Raw genomic sequence first — 26044 nt, forward strand, 5'->3', positions numbered from 1 at the left:
CTATTTCCAAGAAATATAGTCTACCTGTGCCAGGGCATAATAACATTTACAGCTGGCTATTCCAGGTTGAATTTACTTAAGACAAAGGAGTGGTAAATATATTTGGCAATAAAGATGAAATATCAAAGGTGAGTGCTTGACTTCAAAAAACTAAAAATGAAGTCAGGAACCTTGATATCATTCTGAAAAGAGCCATCCTAAATAAGCATATGATAATGTATTTGCTGCTCAGGTCCGTTTGTGCTCGTTTCCCTCGTCATCCTGGACACCGTCCTGCTTTCTTTCATTGGCCAGATGTGTTTGTGGACTGGACGCGGTTCATAGTTTATGTACTTTCTCCCAAAGTAATTATATTTCTCATCAGCAGAAAGAACGAATGGAAGATCTATTATATTCTCAAGTATATCACTTTTCTTTGGGGCTATGTCTCCCTCAGAAATTGTAATGTTCTTTTCTTAGCATTGCCATAAATGAATGCGCCATCTAAGGTGAACAGAAGTCTAAATAAATGGGAGGTATTATTATGAGGAAATGGCAGAATAACAGGATGCATAACAGAAATTGAATCTGTGAAAAAGCCACATGAATTATAGTGTATCATGACTAAAATGAACGTCTCGTCTTCTTCTATAAGCATTTCACTCTGGTATCACATTTTTATTACTGTAAAATCCTAACTGAGTAATCCAGAAACATAGACACAGAAAGGGTAAACCTAAAATAAATTATTGAGACAGTGGAGAGACTGTACGCTCTCCTACTCTCCTTCCACCCTTTTCACAAGGCAATAAAAAAAAAATCATGCTAAGGCTTTGGAAAAAATGGAAATGACGTGACATTTTTGCAGGGTCTGATGAGGGGTCTTGGAAATCAGATTCCCTTTCCTGCAGACCACAAACGACCATCACAACCTGATTCAGAGAGTCCATTCAGAGCGATATCTTTGTGCCAGTGCTGTGATAGACAACCTAACACACACACACACAAAAACAAATAAAAAAAACAAAAAGGCCCATTCTAGCAAATTTGGCCAGCTAAGATTTTTTGGGACAGAGTCAAAACAACGTCTGTGACCTCCTACAGAGGTGAATACAAAGTGCAAAAACAAGCCCAAATGAAAAATGCTTTCATACGTAAAAGAGCAACAAAAAATACCACATAAGAGAAAAAAATAAAAGGAACAGGTAAAAATGTTAACAGTGGAAATAGGCTATAAATATACAAAGGCATCTTAGCTAAGACTGAATCCTTGGTGTGCTGAACAAGGAGACAGTAAATAAGCAGCACTGTTTCTCTTAAAGAGTCCCGCTTACTCAGTGCTTCAACATCCTGTGGACAACGTCACCTGTGCCAAAGTTTAGGGTTCAAGTCACAAGACAACATTAACACATGTACTGATGACCGTCAAGTTGTCAAAAATATTAAACTGTAATGAAAGATGATACATCTGAATATATGTACATATTACATACTGTACACAGACCAGCAGAATCAATACAAAAGCACTCTGCAACCACCTTGTAAATACATATAAACAGAGATATGTTCTCTGTAAAGCATACCAGTTTGCATGAATTGAAACTGATTTCCTCACTTCGTTATGTTAATATCAGTGTTTCCTGACCTAAGCATTTAAGCTCACAAGTAGTACATCTTAACAGGCATGCCCCTAATGACAGCCCATGAGTTTCATGGAAATACAATACTCTCCCTCCCCAGTTCCCTATAGGTTTGCAGGAGGGAGCAACATTGAAGCAGCAATGTCTGGAATATTAATGGAGAATGTTCCCTCCGGTCCTCGGGAGTGAAACCTTGGCTCGGACACCCTTTAGCCTCTTACAGAGATTTTGTTCTCCACCGCTGCCAGCATCGCACAGAAGCGTGAGTTTTCATTCGCCAAGAGCTTGGACGGCTCGTCAAATTCCACCAACTGGGTCCAAAAAAAAGAAAAGGAGAGAAAAGAAAAAGGCTGTGAGTCGGTAAATAGAAGAACAACAAAAAAAGGGGCTTCTTTCATCAAATACGTTTGAAGGAACCGTGGAGCATTGGATTACGTCCCACCAGGGTCTTGGGGCAAAAATGCCACCAAAGTGAACAAAAATGATATCCAAACTCAAGACAAGTAGGAGAAAATTGCCCCTGCACAAGTAAACTACATCTGTTATGCCTTCTCACATTGCATCATATCTTCTGTTCAGTTTTTGCAGCATTAAGCATTAAAACCAATCACACGCATTTCTAATGAGCTTATCAACCCAATGGCCAATCAGAGTTATTCCGCTAATAATGCATGTTTTGTTCACTGCATAACCAATTTGAACACTTTTACTTCTAATGCTTAAAAAGCAATAGACAAATTCATAAACAGTTCTTCTGTTCCACCTTTGCAGCAGTGTTAATTTTTTTTTTTTTTTTGAATGCTTAACGGTCTTGGTCACATTTTAGTCAGAGTCTTTCATAGTTTTAGTCGACAAAGTCATTGCATTTTTGTCAATTTTAGTTTTTTAGTTATTACTTTTAGTCAATGGTTTTAGCCAAACTGTAGTAACCAAAATTTATTTTGGTAGCTATTTTATATGTAGTTTTCTAATTAAAATAATCATGAATTCTTCTCTCTTTAGACCAAATCAATTAAGCTTATGACAAATATGAATCAAGGACTGAATTTGGAAAATCTTAAATATATTATGACAATTTTTAATTGGGAGAACTATCCCTTTAACAGTAGAGAAAAAGGAGCAACTTATAAAAATATTATACATTTATATACATTTTTTTTTTTTAAGAAGCACAATAATACAAATATAATAGATACAAATTAAACTCATTTTTCAGATACTGTAGGTTTTACTTAACATGTATACATTTATTTAACATCTTTTGTTGGGTAACATTAATGACAGATAGGTATTATCTAACGGCCCTTATCCGATTGCAATCCAATGACAGGGACACACATTTTTAAGGACAATAGCCTACAGGATGTATTTTGAATGTCTGGTAGTCCTCAGATAACATTATAGTCCAGTCTTGTCTAGTTAACGAAGACGCGGCATAAATTTTGTCATAATTTCGTCATCAGATATATTTTTGTAGCTCGTCAACGTCTCATCCTAGTCACAGAAAAAAAATTATTTTGTTAACGAAATTAACACTGCTTTGAAATAAAGACGGCTTTTGGTGATGCTGATAAAACTTGATTGGTCTATATCGTATGTAAGTATTTGATGTAGGGCTGTGCAATTAATCGCATGCGACTGTCATGCGCATCTCGTCAGTAAAGAGCCCTAATTGGATGTAAAGTAAGTATTTGACATTTAATACAAGTAAATATAGACACTGTCCCTACAATGATAAAAAAAACAAAAAAACAATACCCACAAAATAAATACCAGGGGCAAATATTGCCCCTTAATGAAAAGGTTTTTTATCCAAACCAGTCATTAGACCGTTACACCATACCTGGCCCTGATTGAGCACCATGATACGGTCACAGTTGAGCACCGTGTGCAATCTGTGTGCAATGGTCAGCGTGGTGCAGTCCTGGAACGCATTACGAATCGTTTCCTGAATCAGATTGTCAGTCTCTGTGTCCATCGCCGCTGTGGCCTCGTCCAGAATCAAGATCTAAAAATCAGGAGGCAAACAAATCGGACGAGCCGGTTAAATGAGACACAGTCTGTTCTGCATGATCAGCAGATTCCAGTAAATGTTAACTCACCTTGCACTGTCTCAGAAGAACTCGGGCCACACACAGCAGCTGCCGCTCACCCACGGAGAAGTTCTCCCCGTTTTCCACCACCTCGGACTCCAGCTTTAAAGGCAGCTGAGACACCTGAACAACAGAGAGGAGATGCAAGACATCAATCACAAAGATTCAAAGCCGTGGGAAAACTGAAAGAAACACTAAGATGAAGAGAAGAGCAACAAGAAGTCATGGGAGAGTGAGATTTCATACGTGACAAACTGAGAAAGCTGCTATGTGAAAGTGGGCAACCTGTAAATGTTATACACGATGTGTGTCACTTGTGAAGGGTTTTCTGTAGCTTACACATTCTTTCATATGTGTCCTGTGCAGGGCATCCCAGATTTGCTCCTCTGAATACAGGCTAAAAGGATCCAAGTTGGATCTGTTCATAAAGAATACAAAACGATTGAGGATAGCAAAATAAAATAAACGGTGACATATACCCAGAAATTCTTCTTACAGCGCACTACCAGTAAAACTGATACAAATTTGTGACCAAAAATTCTTCAGACACTTTGACCTGATCATGTTTTCTTAAATGTTTTTTTTCTTTAATTGCTAATGCAGCCTTTTTACATCACAGAATGAACAAAATGAAGCATTGCTTGGTAATCGGTATGATCTAATTGTGTACCGTACTCAAATTTAACAGCTGACAGCTATTCGACATAATTCAGAACATATCTTTCTATCAAAGTTATCTGACATTATCAAGATGCAGTCATTTTTTATTACCATTTTCTAAACTATAACGAATAAACTGTGATAATGTGAGAAATGTTGAAGGTGTCTGAATAACTTTGTTTGACTGTATGTGTGAAATGGTCTGTTGGATACAGCACAAGTCAGAGGAGGTCCCGCCTACCTGACAGTACCACTGAAAAGCACTGGCTCCTGTGGAATGATTGACAGTTTGCTGCGCAAATCAGCAAGGCCAATGTCGCAGATGTTGACACCATCAATCTTGATGGAGCCACCGCACGGTTCAACCAGCCGGTACAGAACCACTCCCAGAGACGACTTCCCTGAGGGCAGATTTATTACACATTTATCTAGATTCCCCATGAAAGTGATTTAGAAAAAAAAACCCTGATTATAAAAGTTACCTTAAATTGAATATCTGATTTGCACTATAATTTATTTTAAAAGTTAATGATGTCTTGATAAACTTTTATTATTACCATCTGTTAATAGGCATTTTATACATTATTAAGGTATTTAAAACCATAAAAAATATATTTTTATTATTATTATATATGTAAATGTGCCAAATGTACATTTTTTTATTATTATTAATTATATTTATTTATTTTTAGTTATATGCAGTCAAAACTTGTTCTGTGGGTAGTATGGCAGTATCAAATTTTCATGGTGCGATTAATTGCTATTGTTTTTAATCACTGTATACGGTGTTATCATGGTATTGAAATTTAGTTACAAAAAAGTGTTGTCAAAGTAAGTTCAAGTTCATTTATTTATATAGCACATTTAAACAGCCACACTAGACAGACCAAAGTGCTTTACAGAACAAGCATATAAAAATAAAAGCAGCAAGACACACTTAAGCACATAGAGAACAACTAAGCTAAGATTTATTATAAAATCAAGAAGCAAATGTAAAATAATAAGAACAGTCTAAGATAAGTAATCAATATCCTAACGAGAATAGATAAGTTTTGACCAGAGACTTAAAAACAGAGAGGTTGGGAGCAGTTCTGATCTCTAGAGGCATGGTGTTCCACAGACAAGGCCCTGCCACCGCAAAAGCACGCTCCCCTCTACGCTTAAGTCTGACACGAGGGACTACCAGCAACGCCTGGTCGTGGGATCTGAGACTTCTGGACGGAATGTACGGATGAATAAGTTCAGAGAGATAAACTGGTGCTAGGTTGTGTAAAGATTTGAAGACAAAGAGAAGAATTTTGAAATCTATTCTCTGCCGGACTGGTAACCAATGTAAAGATCTGAGAATGGGAGAGATATGGTCATATTTGCGACAATTATGGATGAGTCTGGCCGCCGCATTTTGGACTAACTGAAGACGGGAGATTTGAGAATCTGATATACCGCAATATAGTGAGTTGCAATAATCCAGTTGACACGTGATGAAAGCATGAACCGCCATTTCCAGAGTTATTGGAGTGAGAAAGCCTTTGATTTTAGATAGTAAGCGAAGTTGGTAGAAACCAGAACTGACTACAGATGAGATGTGTTTATCAAACTTTAAAGACTGGTCAACAAGAACACCTAAGTTCCGCACTTCTGTAGATTTAAAGGGAGATAGACCTCCCAAGTCTGGGCATGTGCACTGGGACTGAAAACAATGACCTCGGTCTTATCATCATTAAGGGATAGGAAATTTTGAGCTAGCCATGCCTTCACCTCCTCTAAGCATAGATGAAGAGAGTTTAGTGCTGCAGGATTATTGCGCTTGATAGGAATGTAAATTTGGGTGTCGTCTGCATAAAAGTGAAAAGATACACAGTGTTTCCTAAAAATTGTGCCCAGCGGTAGCATGTAAAGAGAAAATAGAGAGGGAGCCAAAATAGAGCCCTGTGGAAGACCACATCTCAGGGGTGCCATGGAGCTGGAAAAGTTTCCCATTTTTACTAAAAATTTCCTGTCAGTAAGGTAGGACTGGAACCATGACAGGACAGAGCCTTTTATGCCCCACCCACGTCTCCAGTCTAGCTAACAGGGTAGGCTGGTCAACGGTGTCAAAAGCCGCCGACAGATCTAGGAGAACTAGAACCACAGTGTCTCCACGGTCAGTGGAGAGATAAATGTCGTTTAGCACTCGCAGGAGAGCGGACTCAGTGCTGTGGGCAGTCCTAAACCCAGATTGAAAGACCTCATATATACAGTTATTTGACAAAAAGTGTTGGAACTGATCCAACACGATTTTCTCTAATAACTTGGAAATGAAAGGTAGGACAGAGATGGGCCGGTAATTTTTTAAAACAGAAGGATCCAGTGAAGGCTTCTTGAGCAAAGGAGTGACCGTAGCCACTTTAAGATTGGCCGGAACAGATCCAGTGCTTAGACACTTGTTAATAAGGGATACCATACCTGGACCCACCGTGTTTGTGATTAATTTTAAAAATCTCGGGTGAATGATATCATTTGGGCAGAATGAAGGTTTGAGCTTAGCCTCCACATCCTTCAGTGTCTGGAGGTTAATGGGAACAAAAGCCTCCCAAACACAGGAGGTACGCGGCATAATAGGGGGGAGAGTTAATTTAGGGCAGATACTGGTCCTTAATGTAGTGATTTTGTTAATAAAAAATCTCTGGAAGTCTTCACATAGAGCATCTGAGGCAACAGACAATTTAGCAGATGGGTTTAAAACAGAATGAATAACAGAAAACAAGACCTTAGGGTTAGAGTGATTGGATTCAATTAAGTTTGAGAAGTATGCGGCTTTAGCTGATTTAGCAGTGTTCTGATAAGCTGTAAGTGAGTCTTTGAACATGCGGAAGGAGACACTTAGCCTGTCCCGTTTCCATTTGCGTTCGGCCTTTCTACATATTTGTCTTTGGAGACGAGTTGCAGAATTTTGCCACATATCTGATTTTGGTTTGGGTTTGTGAGGCTTAAGAGGAGCAGTCACGTTAGCTACTTTAAGCCAGGCAGAATTTAAAAGGCTAAGATGCTGATATGCATCCAGGTCAGATAAAGGTTGGTCCAAGTGCCAGTGAGAGCATAGCTCAGTAAAGCACAAGTCGAAGTTTGTGTTGAACTGAGGAGAATAGAACCGTGACATAACAGGATCAGTAGTGGGTTGAGAAAGCTCCAGAAGAGACAGTGAAAATAAAATAGGCTTGTGATCAGAGAGAGGAAATTCAGAGATAACAATATCAGTGACATCAATGCCATAAGATAACACAAGGTCCAGTGTGTGGCCTTGAGTGTGGGTAGAGTTTTATAACAAAGTATAAAGTATAAAGTATAACAGGTTTAATAACTCGTTTCCTTTAACAAAAATAACTGAACAATTACATACAATAAAATACACAAAAAAGTATCAAGTAAAAAAATTCACAAGTGAAAGTGCCAAAGAATTCTCAAGACCAATAAGTAACACATTACAATAAGATCTCATTAGTTAACGCATTAACATTAATAATGAGCAATAGCTACATTTGCACATTTACAGAAGTTATTAGTTCATTAAATAACAGTTGCAACTTTTTATTTTTAATATTAAATATTGAAATTATCTAAGATTAATGAACGTTTAGAATAATTTTGCATTGACATTGTTTGCTAATGAATTAACTAATGTTAATTTACGGAGCCTTAATTTAAAGTGTGACCAAACAATAAAGAATCAAAACATTTTCAAACAATATCTAGGGCATGTTGTAGAATCTTATTTTACAATAAACAGCCTATTGTATTTGGTGCTGTGATCTGAACGGCTATTTAAACTATTGCAGCTGTTTTATTTAGAGAGTTTCTGGGGTAACGGCTGCATTTCTGCTGTTCAGCGCCATCTGCTGAGTTATGTGCGTTTTCATCCAGAGTGTCTTTCACACTCTCCGCCATGCAATTCTCATCTGTGTTTCCCGCTCTCTCTCGTGAAATCAACACTGAAGTTGCTCATCAGTTTAAATTATATTAAGCCTTTAAGTTCTGCATAATTAAGGGCGTGGCCACTTGAGTGACAAGCAGATTTCCACTGCTGTCACCGCTGTCGAGCTAGGTGGGCGTGGTTTCAGCAACCTCCTCCTGCCTCTTTTGCCTATTTTTGATTATCCGGGAGCAACGCACTACCAAGATGGTGACGACAGGCTCCGCCCACTTTGAGCTTCAAAAACGCTCTTCAGAAATCTACAGGTCATGTTATGAACACTACGTCCATGTATTTTTACAGTCTACGGACGCAGCATACAGCGGTGTTGTGGATTGTGATCAGGAAAATATTTTTAAAATGCATTCAAAAAAAAAATAAAAAAATCAGAATAATAAATTAAATATCATACTTAAAGAGAACAGACATAACAAGGAGAGACTGACCTGAGCCCGTTCGTCCCACGATCCCGACCTTTTCTTTCGGTCGAATGGTGCAGGAAACTTTCTTCAGTATCATTGGGAGATTGTCTCTGTACCTCATCTCCGTTTCATCAAACACGATCTCACCCTCCTGGGGCCAGTCAGATGGAGGAGCCTTGTTTTTCACCCTCGCAGGAGCCTCCAGAGACAGAGTCTAAGATAGACAGAGGTGACTAAGCAAAGGTAGAACTTCATCCTTTCTGAATTCATCGTAAAAGAGTTACAACAGACCTCAGATCTGGAAGAGAAGCTTTTAATGTCAAGTTGAAATGATGCAGGACTAGTACCTTGATGTAATGGTGGATTCTCTCTACTGAGGTGAACCGAGCTTCAGTCTCAGAGGCCAAGCGAACAGTAAACTGGAATAACCCTGTGAGCTGTGGGAGACGAAAGAGATGTTAAGATGCAATATCTATATAGTTACAATTCATTCTTATTCATTTGTTTACCGTATTTTTCTAACTATAAGTCGCACCTAAGTATAAGTCGCATCAGTCCAAAAATACGTCATGACGAGGAAAAAAACATAAGTCGCACTGGACTAGAAGTTGCATTTATTTAGAACCAAGAACCAAGAGAAAACATTATAGTCTGGAAAATATGGTATTTGCTTCAGTTAAGTACTTTAAGTTAGACTAAATTAAAAGTTCAATTAGCAAAGGTGACAAGTTTGTTATATATATGTGTGACCCTGGACCACAGTCTTAAGTCTCTGGGGTATATTTTTAGCAATAGCCAAAAAACATTGTATAGATCAAAATTATGTATTTTTCTTTTATGCCAAAAATTATTAAGATATTAAAGTAAAGATCATGTTCCATGAAGATATTTTGTAAATTTCCTACCGTAAATGTATCTAAACTTAATTTTTGATTAGTAATATTCATTATTAAGAATTCATTTGGACTACTTTAAAAGGCAATTTTCTAAATATTTAGATTTTTTGCGCCCTCAGATTCCAGACTTTCAAATAGTTGTATCTCAGCCAAATATTGTCCTTCTAACAAACCATACATCTCAATTTCAAAGAATTGACACTTAAGACTGGTTTTGTGGTCCAGGTTCACACAAACATACACACACACACACACACACACACACATATATATATATATATATTTTTTTTTAGTTAATATTTATTTTAATGTTTAAGTAACAAACATGTTTTTAATAGTTTCAGTTAAATAACCCTGGTTCAATCTGCTCCCTTCAAACAATACAATAGTTTCCATTGAGTGAGCAAATGTCAACTGGCAATTTGACCTTACGCAAATCTCATTTGAAGGAAATATATGCATCCTACACTTATTTTTGTTATCACACTTGTTTTGTTTGTTCGGTCCTGAGTTTGATTCCCTCACTATTTCACCGTGGGTTTATTTTCACATCGTATGATTTGGCTGTAAACCACAGTGCATTTGCGTCATCAATTGAATACCCCCTCTTTACCAGTATAACCAGGTAATGATGACTCAGGAGGGAAAAAGGTGCTGAAATGGAAAGCATTTTTCTCACTTCACATTTTGGCAGAAGCCCAATCAGACAAAAGGCATAACATGCACAGAATGGCATGTGCATCAGTCTGCCACAGATGCAAATTATGTGGGTTTTTCTAAGCAGTGATCCATTTCCTATTCTACCTGCAGGGCATCAGTCCCGCTTGACATCATCAGTTGTGGTTTACTTCTGGAAAATAGGCTGTGTTGCTCTTATTACTACTGCAAACTTTTACATGAACCATATCCCAAGCTTGTTTTCAAACATTTTACGTAATCAGATTACTTTGTTCAAGTAACTAGTAAAGTAACGCATTACTTTTTCATTTACAAGAAAATATCTGAGTTACTTTTTCAAAAAAGTAAAAAACCATTTACTTTGTTTTCCGATTTAATGCAAATAGAGTCAAGTCCCATATTGGGAGAAATCTGAAGTAGAGAAGTGTTGTGAATGTTGATAATTTCATCCCATTCGCAAAAAAACAGATTTCGTATTCATCAAAATTAATAAAACAGTGAAATGCAAACCTTAGAATATGACACAAACCTGCAATAATGAAATATGTTAAACAACACAAATGTATCTAATCCCATTTCATTAACTAATGTCTTTGCTGCTGACTTCTGATGATCCAGTTCAGCCACGCTAATAATAAAAAATGACTTAAGATAAACTAACATTTGTGCTTCATTGTTTTTTTATTGCTGAAGAGTGTTGAACCTTCCTCTCCTGTGTTCTGCTGTACAGACGTGAATTTACTTTTCCTTCAGCCTGAGGTTTATTCATCACACTTTTTGGTGTGAAAGGCCTTTTACATTGATAGAAATAGAACTTCTTATATTAAAAACATTCAAGCCCTGCTCATATTTAAAAAGTAACGTGAAAGTAATGTAACGCATTACTTGACATATAAAGTAACTAAATAACGTAATTAGTTACTTTTTTAAGGAGTAATGCAATATTGCAATGTATTATTTTATAAAGTAACTTTCCCCAGCAGTGTTCGAGAATTTCAAAGCCTCAAAAAAATAATTTTTACACCAAAATGGCCTACCCCAAAAGCTTAAGAATGAAAATATCTTTATAAATACAAAAAAGCAGTTTCCTCCATCTCCAACAGATGCATACAGCAGCTGTTTTGTGGCCATGCATTGGCTGTTGTGAAAGTACTGACGTTATCATATAGCCCTCATCATTCCGATTTAAATCCGAAGTTTCAAACATATTTGATATGAGCAAGTAGATCGGGAACTGCAAGATTTAATCTGTGAACAGCTCACATTACCAAATTATATGCACTAAACTACGGGACCGATCAGGCGCTTGACAAGATTTTTGAAATCATGCTAAAACTCCTGTAGTATGATCCAGGGTTAATGGGTTTGGAATGGCACAAGGCTGAGTAACATTTCTGGGCGAACCATCCATTTAAAAGAGAAAAACAACATTTACACAATTTCCCCTCACCTGCACGGCATAAGAAATGGCCAAGCCTGAGTATGCAGGAGGAATCTGGCCGTGCATGAGGACGATCATCAAAGCCGTGATGCTAATGAGAGCCACGCTAATCACATCCAGACGCACAGCTAGCCAGCGCATAGCGCAGCTGAACAGATAGAAGGGAGCCTGGTTCTGATCCAGCAGCTCCTGATACCTGGGAGAAAACACACAGACAATCCATCAACCAAGCTCACTGCAGGTCTAAGGAGAAGTTTAAAAAGAAAGTGATATCCCAGCATTTACCTTTGAAGGAATTCGTCCTCTTTCCCATAAGCATGCACTGTGGTCAGGCCCTGAATGCTGGAGGCAATGTGGGACAGGAAAGGTGACTGTGTGATGTTGTCCAATCGTTTGAGTTCTCGAATGAAGACCCGAGAAACCACGTGCAGCACTATAAAGAGGAGGACCAGCGGGCCTACTGCCAACAGGAACCACGGGAACACGCTGGAGATCACACCCAAGCAGAAGAGCACCAGAAGCATGTTCTGAATGAACATCTCAGCCTGGAACGGCAGACGTGTGTCCACTGAGAGAAGAAATGTGAGAACAAATGATTGCATATGCGATATTGCTTTTGTACAACAGAAACAAGAAGTTATTCATGCGGAATTACATTTTGTAATTTGCAGTGTAAAAACAGCATTTTTTAACAAATCAATGATTTATTGATTCATCCACAAAGACCGATGCGTCCCAAATCATGTACTTATGCACTATTTTATGACGTTTTGTAGTATAAATAGAGTGAGTAGTGCGTTCCAAAAAGATAAAAGAGCACTTTAAATACCCAGATGATGCACTTAAATTAGAGGTCCTGGAGGACCCCTAGTCCTGGACATTTTGTATGTCTACCTTATCTACTTATAAAGGGAAGGGGCTATCAGACTCTGATTATTAAAGACAAAACATCATGTACATATATACGTAGTGTAAAAGTGCATAGTGTATAGTGTGTAATTTGGGATGCAGTTATTCACTGAATGATTCATTAGAATGAATCAGTTGAGCGGATGACTCCGTGACTTACTCAGACTTGCAGCCACCTGCAGGTGGTTTTAATTTCATATTCAAATAAGCATTTCATAAGAAAAAATTAAAATAAACTTTTTTAATATTCATAATATTATTCATGCAATCGTAATTGCAATGTAAACACATCTCATGGCACTTCAGATGCAGCTTCTCTACCACTTCTGCAGTGCAAAAGTAGGTTTTGTTGATTTAATTTGGCTGGAAACAACCTATAGTGTCTTGTTATTCTAATTACATTTATTGATTAAATATAAGAGTTTGACAAGATGATGCATGCATTAATAAGGTTAGAAGAAAAAACTAAAAAAAGGCAAATATGAAAAGCTGGGTCAACTGTCCACAACAGATGTATACTAGATACCAGAACAAAAACAATCACTATAAACTAGCAGTTAGTCTAATTACATCTCCCTCCATCAGGTCCCACCTTCATCCATGTCTTTGGAGAACCGGTTGAGAATGCGAGCCGTGGGCGTCGTGTCAAAAAATTTCATGGGACTACGAAGAATCTTCTGAAAAAGTTCCTCATGGAGCCTGGAGGAGGCACGCAGAGTACCCTTAAAAAAAAATACAAAAAATCACTTGCTGAAACATTGAGCTCATTCTCTGACACAGCAAGTCCATCATGCTAAACTGTAAGTAACAATAAAATCTCACCTTTACAAACACAATGCCTCTCAGTAGTTTGAGAAGGAGCATGATTCCCATAGACATGGTGTAGACCGCAGCATAGTGTTGCATCTGAGGGTTATCACGCATACTCTCACTCAGTACTGAACTGTTCCCCACCTGCACCGTCGTGTTCTGTTGAGCAAGACATCACACACACACTGCATTATGCACTTAAACATGGTAATGAATGAACATTTGTGTGTGTGTGTGTGTATTTATTAAGGCTACCCTTAACTAAATATTTGCCATGGGATGCCTGCAGAAGTAATGATTATGAATGTGTCCAGTAAAAACAGTGAGGCTGAATTAATGTCTTAACAATTCTTTGATAAACTAGTGCTTTATTTTGTTTTCAGTTTAAGAGATGACGTCGGCGACACTGCCTCGTCATTTCCACAGTAGTGGATGTGCCTTTAAAGGGACACTCCACCCCAAAATGAACATTTTTGTCAATAATCACTTACCCCCATGTAGTTCCAAACCGGTAAAAGCTTTGTTCGTCTTCGGAACACAATTTTATATATTTTGGATGAAAACCAGGAGTCTTGTGACTGTCCCATAGACTGCCAAAGAAGTTACACAGTCAAGGTCCAGAAAAGTATGAAAGACATCGTCAGAATAGTCCATCTGCCATCAGTGTGAAGCGACAAGAATACTTCAAGGATGTGCTGTTTTCTTTCAAATTAAAGCGTAATTTCATTGGCAGATGGACTGTTCTAACAATGGTTTTCTGGATGTTGACACTGTTATTTACTTGGCAGTCTATGGGACAGTTCCAAGCCTCCTGGTTTTCATCCAAAATATCTTAAATTGTGTTCCGAAGACAAACAAAGCTTTGGAACGACATGGGGGTAAGTGACTAATGCTAAAATGTTCATTTTGGGGTGGAGTATCCCTTTAAGCATGTTTCACATGGATTATCTAATCTGAGAATATTGTTTTCCATTTAAATTGGTTTAAATTTGAAAGTAGACATTTCACTCTCTTTAGTAGGGCTGCACGATATTGGAAAAAACTCACATTGCGATGTTTTGTTTTTCTGCTATATATATATATATATATATATATATATATATATATATATATATATATATATATATATATATATATACTGCGATAAGAAAAGAAAAAAAATAATATAATTAATAATATAATTTGTAATTTCCACTAACGGTTAACAGGTCTAGAAAGTAAAGAGGGTAAAAAAACACTGGTAAAGGTCAGAAGCACATTAAATATTTAAACACTTCTACTCTGGTCTCACAGAACTGAAGTCTTTCTGCCTCTCCGATCCGCCCATGGTCTCTTACCCCGCTGCCCTGTTTGATCCAGTAGCTGAGCCACCAGTTGCTGAAGGCTGTGCTGCCCACATTGAGAACAAAGAGGGTGAGGATGAAGAGGAAGACGGGCCACCCTCCTAAAGCCTGGATGTACACTCTGTACACCTCCCAGGGCACTGAGCCTTTTCTCTTCTCCTCCACCTGCATCAGCTGACCTGAGAGAAAACCGACAGCAGTGAGGTAAATCAGCAGGTAAAGCATTATTCAATGTGAGAACAGTGTGATTTAATGTTTAGCATAATCTTATTTACCATCATCCTTGGCTAATTTTTCTTTTTTGACAGATCCTGCCTTCTTGTTCTCTAAGGGTTTCTTTAGGGAACTCCCAGAGTTCTTATTCGGAACCTGAGATGAAACAAAACGACAAATTTGAAAGCTCCACCACAGCTTCAATATGGAAGAAACACACAATGATGTGCAAGAACAGGTGTAGACATTCAAAACTTCTGCTTTTGTATTTCGCAGGAGCAATAAAGTCATGCGGTTTTGAAACAACATGAGGAAATGATGATGATAGTTTTTGGGTGAACTGTCTCTGAACTGTTTTCACCATCTTCCCGATTTCATGCGTTTAGAGACAAAACACATGCAATTAAGGGATAATTCACCCATTTACAAACCCTTGTGTTACTCAACACCTTTCTTTATTTTGCAGACCACAAAAGAAGATATTCTGAAGAAAGTTTTAGATGTTTTGTCCGTATTATAAAAGTTACATTATTTTTCTAAACCATTATGTATAATCCAAGTCTTCTGAAGCAACACAACTGGTTTGAAGGAACAGGTTAACATTTTTTTCCATGAACCTCATATTTCAACAATAGTCAAAACCCATTGGTTCTGGACCAAATACAATGATGTTTGAAGTTCATCCTGACATAAGGGTGAAGTTTTCTGACCTCAATCATAGGTGTTTCTCCCAGCTGAAGGTTGTTAAACATGGCGGCATAGTCTCCATTCAGATTCATCAGGTCCTCGTGGCTGCCCTGCTCTGTGATGCTGCCATCACGCATGACGATCACTTCATCACAGTCCACCAGATACTATCAACAGAAATAGGACAGGGTTTTTGGAAGCTGAATTAAAAATACATATACAGTACTTTTCACATGACCGGCCACAACACTATATTACCTGTAGCTGATGAGTGACAAAGATGATGGTCTTGCCACGCAGATGTTTTCTAATGGCATTGTTAAAGATGTGATTTCCAACATGGGCATCCAGAGCACTTAAAGGGTCATCGAGAATGTAAATATCCCTGTTGCTGTATAAAGCTCGAGCCAGGCTTATCCGCTGACGCTGCCCGCCGCTCAGGTTGGCACCACGTTCTCCAATCTGACAGAGTGAATCCCGCAATGTATTTAAAACATACCTTCATTTATTGTTTGATCAAAGCATTATTATTGTATTGGTAGCTCAGGTCTGCAGCCCAGTGCACATTGTACAATTTTGGCCACAATTTTGCCAATCTAAGGGGCCATTTACATAACACGTTTTCAGCCAAAAACTGTAAACTTTTTGCATTTTGCCTGTTCGTTTACACGACAATGGCGTTTTGGGGACTTAATAATTTTGAACGTTTCAAAGTGCACGTTTTTGAAAACGCCACCGTTTTCATTTCCATTTAAACACCCAGTATGGGAATCTTTGAAAATGATTACGTCATGCACATGTGTAGTACGTTAGGTATTTAGACAATCGCAGTACATGCCGATTTTAAAGGCAAATGCTAACAAACATGCACAGCAATGGCGGAAAACATGGTACTGTTGTTGCTGCTCAAGAGTTTGCTAACGCTAACGCTTCTCACACTCCACTGACACTCGCGATTTGAAACAGTCATAATAGACATAACTGAATCGTTGTCATTCAGGAATAATTCGTGTGGGTGTTTAAATTGAGATCGCCATCTTCAAACGATTACTCTTGCAGCTCTAATGTAAACACTGCAAATTGTTTTGTGAGGATATCATCACGTTCTCAACAGATCTTGTGAGATCTCGCGCCACAAGATCTTGTCACATCCCTATGAGACTTACTTTTTGGACTGATGTTTTGAACCTTAGATTGCTAGAACAGAATGTCGTGTTCAGTGTGTGTAAAGCTGTGCAATGCATAACAGGGCTTATGAGTATCTGCTGATTTTTGTAGAGAACATGTTACCTCAGTCAGGTCAGCATTAGGGAGGATGGCCAAGTCTAGTCTCAAGCAGCAAACACTCAGAATTGCCTGATACCTGCAGGAGACAAAAAAAATAAATACAGGAGAATAAAATGTCCTGCATTAAAACCAAAAATGCTTACTCTTAATGGTAAAATATCAAGGTGTCATTACAGTTCTAAATATATCAAGAGGTGGAGGCTATTCAATGACTAAGCACAAGCGTTCAAGGTCATGTTTGCTCATTTTATCTTTGTGCCGAGTCACATTCACCAATCCACCTGCAGCCCTGATTCACTTGCTCAGCCCTTTAGTCTCTTTCACACATACTCAAACACATTACTCATTACACTGATGTAGCGCAACCATTTGGCAAACCAAAAAAAGTACTGAGCTGTCCAGTATTGAGGCCCATAGATACTGAAGTGATGTGTGGCCAAGTATGGTGACCTACAGTATACTGGGTATCTGTGGTCTGCATTTGACCCATTCAAGTGAACACACACAGTAGTGAACACACACACAATGTGAACACAGACCTATTTTATAAGTCGTGCTCACTTCAGTCGTGGTATTGAAGGTTGAAGAGAGCACTTGTTATTAAAGGGTTAGTTCACCCCAAAATGAAAATGATGTCATTAATAACTCACCCTCATGTCGTTCCAAACCCGTGAGACCTCAGTTCATCTTCGGAACACAGTTTAAAATATTTTAGATTTAGTCCGAGAGCTCTCAGTCCCTCCACTGAAAATTTGTGTATGGTATACTGTCCATTTCCAGAAAGGTAATAAAAACATCATCAAAGTAGCCCATGTGACATCAGAGGGTCAGTTACAATTTGTTGAAGCATCAAAAATACATTTTGGTCCAAAAATAACAAAAAATTATGACTACCATGCACACAGTTTCAATGGAGGGACTAAGAGCTCTCGTACTAAATCTAAAATATCTTAAACTGTGTTGCAAAGATGAACGGAGATCTTACGGGTTTGGAACGACATGAGGGTGAGTCATTAATGACCATTTTTTTATGAACCGTGCCCACATACCATGAATATAGAATAAAAGTTTTTTTGTTTAAAAGCAGAGGCTGTTCTTTGTTTCTTTGTTTTTTGGCATATGGCATGTTCAGATATTCATACAACAGTTTATATTCATAAACTTTTGTGAAAATGATAAAAAAATGCTGCGTTGTTTTAATTACTGGCGGGGAAAGAGTTAATACTGTAAAGCTGCTTTAAAGCAATCTATTGTTTCAATGCTATGCTAAACAAACGTGACGTCACTTGAATGGAGTTCTGAATAGCAGAACTGGTGCAAACATATCCACAGCACTATGATCATATGCTTTCTTAACTGCTGTTTTCTCACTATTGTCATTTCTACGGTGTGCTTATTTTGTCATTGAGAGGAAATCATGCAGCACATATTTACATATTCATCTAAATGCCACTCTCAGTAGAACAGACAGAAATGGATGTTCAATAACAGTACACTGTTGTTCAAGTACTTTGAACTTTTTTAGGGAATAACGAAAAATAACTTTGCTGTGAGTATATCAGGGCCTCAACACCTTCCTTTTATTTGGCACTCACCTCTCTTCCTCCATTTCTTTGCCAAACAGGATATTGTCACGGAAGGATGCATTGAGAATCCAGGCCTGTTGCGCCACATATGCAAAATCTCCATTTACAGCAACAGTCCCTTCTAAAAGAGTCATCTGGGACACACACAGAACAGGTGTTACAACAGATTAGATGATTTCTGACCACATAGAATTGATGTAGCCTTCAACATAGACAAAGGACAGGTGCTCTGTTTTATGCTTAAAATTAGACAATCACCTGGCCAAGAATGGCAGAGATGAGAGAGGTTTTGCCACTTCCCACGCTGCCACAGACACCAACCAGCTTCCCCTGAAGATCCAAACACATAAATGATCATTAGCATGATTATTCTTTGGTATCTCTACCATTACCAAATTAGGATTGAGAAAGGCAAAGACCTTTTGTATAGAGAGATCGATGCAGTGAAGAGTTCTCTGCAGCCGTTGGCTGATGGTCGGCACTTGAAGTGTTTGATCTTCAGGACTGGATGCCATGTCTACAGACACATCTTTCAACAGCTGGCCATGCGTTTCCTCTTCCAGGATCCCGTGATGTTTTGGGTCGCCACGCTGCTGGCGTTTCTTGCGACAGCCTCTCATGCCGTGGCCTACATAGGGTGTACCACGGGGCGAAGGCTGGGCACTGTGTCCGCCTGTCTCCCAAGCCAAACTGGCACTGGTCATCTCGATCGCAGCGGAAGGATTCCTCGGCAGTTCACGGATCATCTTTACCTCGGCCATCACTAGCAAACTCTGAAGGACAATGAAAAAAAAGAGAAAACAGATTAAAGGAACTTGCCTCCCAATTTACAAGTTTTGAATTTAACAGAGTGCACAGATGTTCCTTGTCTTTTTCCTAGCTATTCAATCATTTCATTTGTCTTAGAATGTCTGCATGTTCATTTTATGCATGACTGAAGAGTGCTGCAGAAATGATGTATTTGTGTAGGCCAAATCCTGGAGATGAGTGAGCATTTTAGCATTTCTGGTTCAATTGTCAATGAGTTTTTGCTTAAATGCCTGAAATATGGTCTGTGTTTAACAAACACAAGTTTTTTTATGTGTGATTTTTACGTTTTGTTTGTTGCTGCCATGTATCTTAAAAATCTATTTTACACACCATAATTTTCATTTCTATAACATGTGAATACATCCTCTATCGTATTCTACAACAAAAACAATCGGAACGCCTTGTTATCACTAGTTTTATTTTGACTTCCCGAATCCGCTATTTAGCATCGCCAGTGTGGTTACCGCTAATCCCGCTTGCATTGCTGAAACTCTATTCACACACATTACCATTGCTTTACTCAATGTAACTTGCTTTAATGGCGGTATATGTCTACCTTGGCTTTGAGTGCAGGTGTGGACACGTTGGAGACCATGGAGAAGCAGATTCACGACCCAGTTGGGAGAACCTGATGCTCACAAGTCCGGGATAACCCACCACCTCTACTCAGTGTGTTTCTCTGCACAGGCCAGGTGAACCCAGGACCTGATCTTCCCAGATTTCCTTCACTCCGGCGCTGGGACACCACGGACCCTGGGTGCATCCACAGCGGAGGACACAAGCCAGGCCCCGGAAGATGATCTTTTCCTCCTCCGTTCTTCGAGATCTCCACCCGGAGCGGCCTTGTTCCCCTCCACGAGACGGAGATTCCATCGTCCGACACGTCCGTGCTACATTAGCCGAATGTGAATTGCACACTCACTGTTTCCTTGGTGCTCCTGTTCTCGATGTTTCTGCACAGATACCCGCGATCCTGAAGGCTGACGAGAGCCCCAGAGCAGTCGTGCTTCACACCGGGGTTAATGACACCACACTGTGGCAGACGAAGATGCTGAAGAGGGACTTCCGGAGCCTGATCAATACGGAGCACAGCATGGCGCCCGCGGCGACGATCACTGTATCAGGACCACTCCCCACGTATCGACGAGGACACGAAAGGTTCAGTAGACTTTTTGCTTTAAATTACACATTTATAATACAAATGATGCATTAGGTTTGCATTTACTGACCTAATAAACTCTTTTGGAGTCAAGCAAAATGTCACCGGGCCCACTCATCATTTTAAATCATACACTAGATTTAATTATATTGCATGGAAACGATTAGTTGACATTATCGACAACGTCGACAATAAAAAATTGTCTACAAATATTTTTGTTGTCAAGTAGTCGTTAAAGTCATATGATCTAATATAAGAGCCTGCAATAACGCGCTTTGACCAGTGTGGCGCTGTAGCACTTTAAAGGTACAGTTTGGTTTTCAGAGATCAAAGCTTGATCCAGCTCAGGACTGTTTTGATTATCATAACCCTATAAAGTATTTTAAGAGAGATTGTGTTGTGAATATTAGATTATCCAAAAAATAAAATGTCTTATCACTTAACCTTTATTTTGTTTTTTATCCATACGACCCACAAAAATATATTTAATGTAATTAAATTATTAAATGGTTGAATAGGAGAGTTTCTCTGACAGATAATTTTGTGTGCCAAATATATTTATTTGTATAAATTAATTGTATAACTAATTACATAATATGACTTTTTAAAAGCTGAAGTGATTACCTTTATTTATCAGAATATGTATAACTCAGTATTTTAATTAATTGCAAAAGCTGAATAATCAATACATTTCTACTGATTAATCAGCTAAATAATTGATGATTGGTTGATTAATTGACCCAATAATCGTTAGATTAATCGATTATCAAAATAATTGTTTGTTGCAGCCCTAGTGCTGTGTATCACTGATATTAACTATATGGCTCAGCATTACACAGCAGCAATATTTTCTCTAATACATTAGAAGTTGTTGCCCCCATCAACTTGAAAAAGGTTAGAGAAAAGCATACTGTGCCATGGTATAACAGTATTAGTCACTCTCTCAAGAAATAAACTCATAGTCTTGAGCACAAATGGAGAAAAACTTGGAAGTTTTTAGAATTGTGTGGAAAAACAGTATGTCCAGCTATAGACAGGCCCTAAAAACTGCCAGGGCTGAGCATATCCACAAACTCATTGAAAATAACCAAAACAATTCAAGGTTTTTATTTAGCACAGGGGCTAGATTAACAAATAACCAGATGCCACCCGATTTAAATATTTAATAGTAAACGTTTAATAGTAATGACTTTATGAATTTCTTAACTGATAAAATAGATAACATTAGATTGACAGTAACAAATATAGATTCTACAGCGTCTAACACTTGAGTTTCATCCATCGCACCCAAAGATAAACTGCAAAGCTTTACAACTATAGGACAGGAAGAGCTAAATAAACTTATCACTTTATCTAAACCAACAACATGTTTATTAGATCTTGTACCCACTAAATTACTGAAAGAGCTGTTACCTGTAGCCGAATAAACCTGCTTCTCAGTATTATCATCTCATCGTTATCCTTAGGTCATGTCCCAAAACCATTCAAGCTGGCGGTTATTAAGCCTCTTATTAAGAAACCAAGAAACCACAACTAGATCCTAGTGAACTAGCAAAGTATAGGCCCATTTATGATTAAAAAAAATATGGATCTTTATGAAGAATTTCAGTCAGGTTTCAGGCCCCACCATAGCACAGAATTTACAAATGATTTGTTTCTTGCATCAGATCAAGGCTGCATCTCATTGCTAGTTTTACTTGATCTTAGTGCTGCGTTCAACACCATATATAATGACATACTCATGGATCGATTACAAAACTATACAGGTATTCAAGGGCAGGCTCTAAGATGGTCTAGATCCTACCTGTCCAAACACTACTATTTTGTTTATTTAAATGGGGAGTCATCTCACTTATCACCAGTAAAATATGGAGTGCCACAAGGATCTGTCCTAGGTCCTCTAATAATTTTATTTACATGTTGCCCATTGGTAATATTATTAGAAAATATGGGATTAGTTTCCACTGTTATGCTGATGATACTCAACTATATATCTCAACGGGACCAGATGAAACATCTAAATTATCTAAGCTAACAGAGTGTGTTAAAAATGTTAAAGATTGGATGACCAATAATTTTCTAGTAATAAATTCGGATAAGACAGAGATATTACTTATTAGACCAAAAAACGGATGCACTGTTACTTCCTCTACAGTCAGAAATCTGGGTGTTATGTTCCATCTTAGAAACATTGCCAAGTTACGAAACATGTTATCTGTTTCTGAAGCAGAAAAGCTAGTTCATGCATTCATGACCTCTAGACTGGACTATTGTAATGCACTTCTAGGTGGTTTGTCCTGCATCTTCAATAAACAAGCTACAGGTAGTCCAAAATGCAGTGGCTAGAGTCCTTACCAGGTCAAGAAAATATGATCATATTACACCAATTCTACAGTCTCTGCACTGGCTACCTATTAAGTTCCGTATCAGTTACAAAATATTATTACTTACCTATAAGGCCCTTAATGGTTTAGCTCCTGCGTACCTAACTAGTCTTCTACCATGCTACAATCCATCACGCTCCCTAAGGTCACAAAACACTGGACTTTTGGTAGTTCCTAGGATAGCAAAGTCCATTAAAGGAGGTAGAGCTTTTTCACATTTGGCTCCCAAACTCTGGAATAGCCTTCCTGATAATGGTCAGGGTTCAGACACATTCTCTCTGTGTAAATCTAGATTAAAAACACATCTCTTTCACCAAGCATTCAAATAATGCATCTCAATTTTGGACTGCAGTTATATCTGATCAAATGTGCATTATTATTCTATAGCTTGGGTTAAACTAATTAATTTACTTGGTTGGAACAGCAGCTACGCTAATTATGTCTCTATTTGTTTCTCTGTTTTGCCACGGGATTTACATCCAATTGTTTTTTTTTTTAAAGGAGAAAAGGAGAAAAGTCATCTTTAATGCAGCACTCTACAGTAACATGATGTTGGCACAAAAAAACTAAACAAGATGGAAGAGTTTCTGGTCCAGATGTATGAAGCTGAGCAACCTTAAATGTGAACCCTTGTTCAAGAAGTCTTAAAGAGACTTTTCTTCAGTTCTAAGATCAAATAAAACTCTAGTTCTCTTGCTATTACCATGTTTTACCCATTGTCAAGTCCACTTCCATTTTGATATTTTAACATCTTCCTAAAATTGCCCTTTTATGATGGTATCTCCAACACTTTTGATGTGCAAGTTCATTGAAGCATGATGCAAGACATGTAAAAGGGACTTTATGTGTTTTTTTTTTTTTGTATCTGCCACTTAAACCAGAACCAGAAGAAATTAACATATAATCTGCAGGATTAAGTGAAAGACAGAAGTGAGCTAGATGGCAACTGGAGCTTTTCGATATGGCACCAAGAATAGCCCCATTCCATCTTATATCAAACACACCTAAATGATTACACTTGCTATGAGAACAACATGCTAAATACACACTGCCAGACTTGACAAAGGTAGAAGTAACTATCTGGAGAAAGAAGGAGAGAAAGCTCACCTTAAACCTATCAATGGCGACAGATGCCTCTGATAGAGATTTGACAGAAAATGGGGTGACCTTTAAGGCAAAGGTCATGGCATTGAAAACAGTGACGACAGTAAATGCCTGAAAAAAAAGAAATGAAGTAAAGAGTCAGTGCATGAGTAAATTAACACTGTGGTGATACCTACACCTCCAAACAAGCAATGTAACCCTACCTGTGCAGCAGTAAGGTCATAACCTAGCAACATGTGGGTGGAGAATGTGGCCACACTGGCAATCACCACAACAATCGGTGCCACACCAACTGTAATGCTCTGAAAATATCCTGTTTGTTGCAGAATCTTACGCTCCTCATCTCTAATTCCTGTTAGATTGAACAAAATAAGCAAAAACATTTGCATGGAAATAGGCCAAAGCAGGCTACTACCATTAACTAAAACTAAAATCCTACAAAAAAAATTCATTTCTTTAAAAAAAGATTTAATTTTAGTTATTCGCCAAACAACATTTCTCATTTTCATCAAGTTTTAGTAGAATTTTTGTATTAAAACCACTAAAACTGATCCAAAACTAAAAGCTCAAATTTTATAAATACTATACACATTTAAAAAACTAATTTAATAAAAATGAAAAATGCATGCAACCATTTCGAAACTTAACATTTAAATGAAAACCAAAAAACAAAGCTAAAATCAATTCAAAATATTAACAAAAGGTATAATGTGCTAACAATGATTGTAACAGGACACTAAGCCAAACGCCAAAACAACTACATGTGTATGTATAAAATAAAAATTAGATGAATATAATAATATTGAAATAAACATTAACTGAAATAAAATAACAAATTAAATCAACAAAAAAAAACTTAAAAATAAAACTAAATACATTACTACCATAAATTAAACTACAAAGATTACTAACTTAAATTAAAATGGATAACATTTACAAATCAAACTACATTAGTTTATCAGTAATCCTAAAAAAAAATAACACCAAGCCAAACACACGTTAAAAAAAAAACAACTTACTTCGTACAGCTTGAGAGAAGGCCTTCACCCAGGCATACATCTTAATAAACTTGATGTAGTTCAGAATCTCATTCATCTTTTGAACACGCTGGTCAGTCACAGCTACTCCCTTCCTCCTGAAGTACGCCGTCAGTCTGGAGCTAAACATCTACAGGAGAAACATCGGAGTTACAACGGAAACTCCAAATGGGAAAACAAAACAAAGCCTGAATGAAAAGCTCACCATAGTGGGGTAGAAGAGGATGAATACAGCAGATCCCAGCAGAGATGTCGGCCCCAATACGGATAAGTTGTATGCCATTCCCAGCACGGCCACCAGGGGACCTCCAGCCAACAGGCTGCCCATAGCAGCGGCTTCAAACATGCGCTGCCCGTCACTCGAACACATATTGATCAGCTAAAGACACAAGTGACACATACATGAGCAAACTCCCCGAGACATATCGTAGACTGCCATTAAATATATTCGGACATCACCTTCTTTAGATATTTTGCTTCACTCTTCATCTCTTCACCATTCAACACCCTAGGATATCTGCACCTAACCTTCCTAAATGTCCATTTCATTAATCCAAAACTCCTCACCCTCCCAATCTCAACACCGTACCTCTCCCATGGACTTCTCCCGAAGGCTGCGCAGACGCAGTATCTTGTGGAAGGCCATGGTCAGGATGGCTCCTCGCAGACGGGTGCCGGTGCGGTAGTTGAGCGCCCAGGTGAGGGCGAGGGACCAGGAGCGAATCAGCTCGGTGGCCAAGAGGCCCAGCACCAGCAGCAGGCCGTAGGGCAGGTCGGGTTCGCTATTCTGCGTATACTCCAGCAACCGCCTCACCACAAACGCCTGCGGAGAGGGAGGACGAGCAAGGGGGCGACAGGACACAGCAGGCGTGACTGAGGATACAAACACAGCTGTGCACCAGCACTGCAACATTTACACTTCATAACCTTCCACATCATAAAACATCTTATTACAGC

At 38.3% G+C, this 26044-nt stretch overlaps 1 protein-coding gene across 2 annotated transcripts in view; it reads right to left on the minus strand.

Moving 5' to 3' along the window:
- Nucleotides 1-1324: 1324 nt before the first annotated feature.
- The window catches only part of LOC113078616 (multidrug resistance-associated protein 5-like), a 38991-nt gene continuing 14271 nt past the window's right edge, over nt 1325-26044 (minus strand). For both annotated transcript variants that reach the window (XM_026250938.1, XM_026250939.1), the window contains 24 exons: nt 25677-25910; nt 25293-25466; nt 25070-25217; nt 24254-24402; nt 24054-24161; nt 19013-19366; nt 18852-18923; nt 18603-18727; nt 17011-17083; nt 15979-16182; nt 15744-15887; nt 15096-15189; nt 14815-14999; nt 13490-13636; nt 13260-13389; nt 12044-12326; nt 11768-11954; nt 9091-9180; nt 8768-8957; nt 4614-4773; nt 4052-4130; nt 3722-3835; nt 3463-3627; nt 1325-1930 (listed from right to left, as the gene is read on the minus strand). In XM_026250938.1, coding sequence (XP_026106723.1) covers nt 1829-1930; nt 3463-3627; nt 3722-3835; nt 4052-4130; nt 4614-4773; nt 8768-8957; nt 9091-9180; nt 11768-11954; nt 12044-12326; nt 13260-13389; nt 13490-13636; nt 14815-14999; nt 15096-15189; nt 15744-15887; nt 15979-16182; nt 17011-17083; nt 18603-18727; nt 18852-18923; nt 19013-19366; nt 24054-24161; nt 24254-24402; nt 25070-25217; nt 25293-25466; nt 25677-25910 — 3711 coding nt within the window. In that variant the 3' untranslated portion in view covers nt 1325-1828. The remainder of the gene's footprint in view (nt 1931-3462; nt 3628-3721; nt 3836-4051; nt 4131-4613; nt 4774-8767; nt 8958-9090; nt 9181-11767; nt 11955-12043; nt 12327-13259; nt 13390-13489; nt 13637-14814; nt 15000-15095; nt 15190-15743; nt 15888-15978; nt 16183-17010; nt 17084-18602; nt 18728-18851; nt 18924-19012; nt 19367-24053; nt 24162-24253; nt 24403-25069; nt 25218-25292; nt 25467-25676; nt 25911-26044) is intronic.

The sequence above is a fragment of the Carassius auratus genome, unplaced genomic scaffold (assembly GCF_003368295.1).
Source record: "Carassius auratus strain Wakin unplaced genomic scaffold, ASM336829v1 scaf_tig00026110, whole genome shotgun sequence".
NCBI lineage: Eukaryota > Metazoa > Chordata > Actinopteri > Cypriniformes > Cyprinidae > Carassius > Carassius auratus.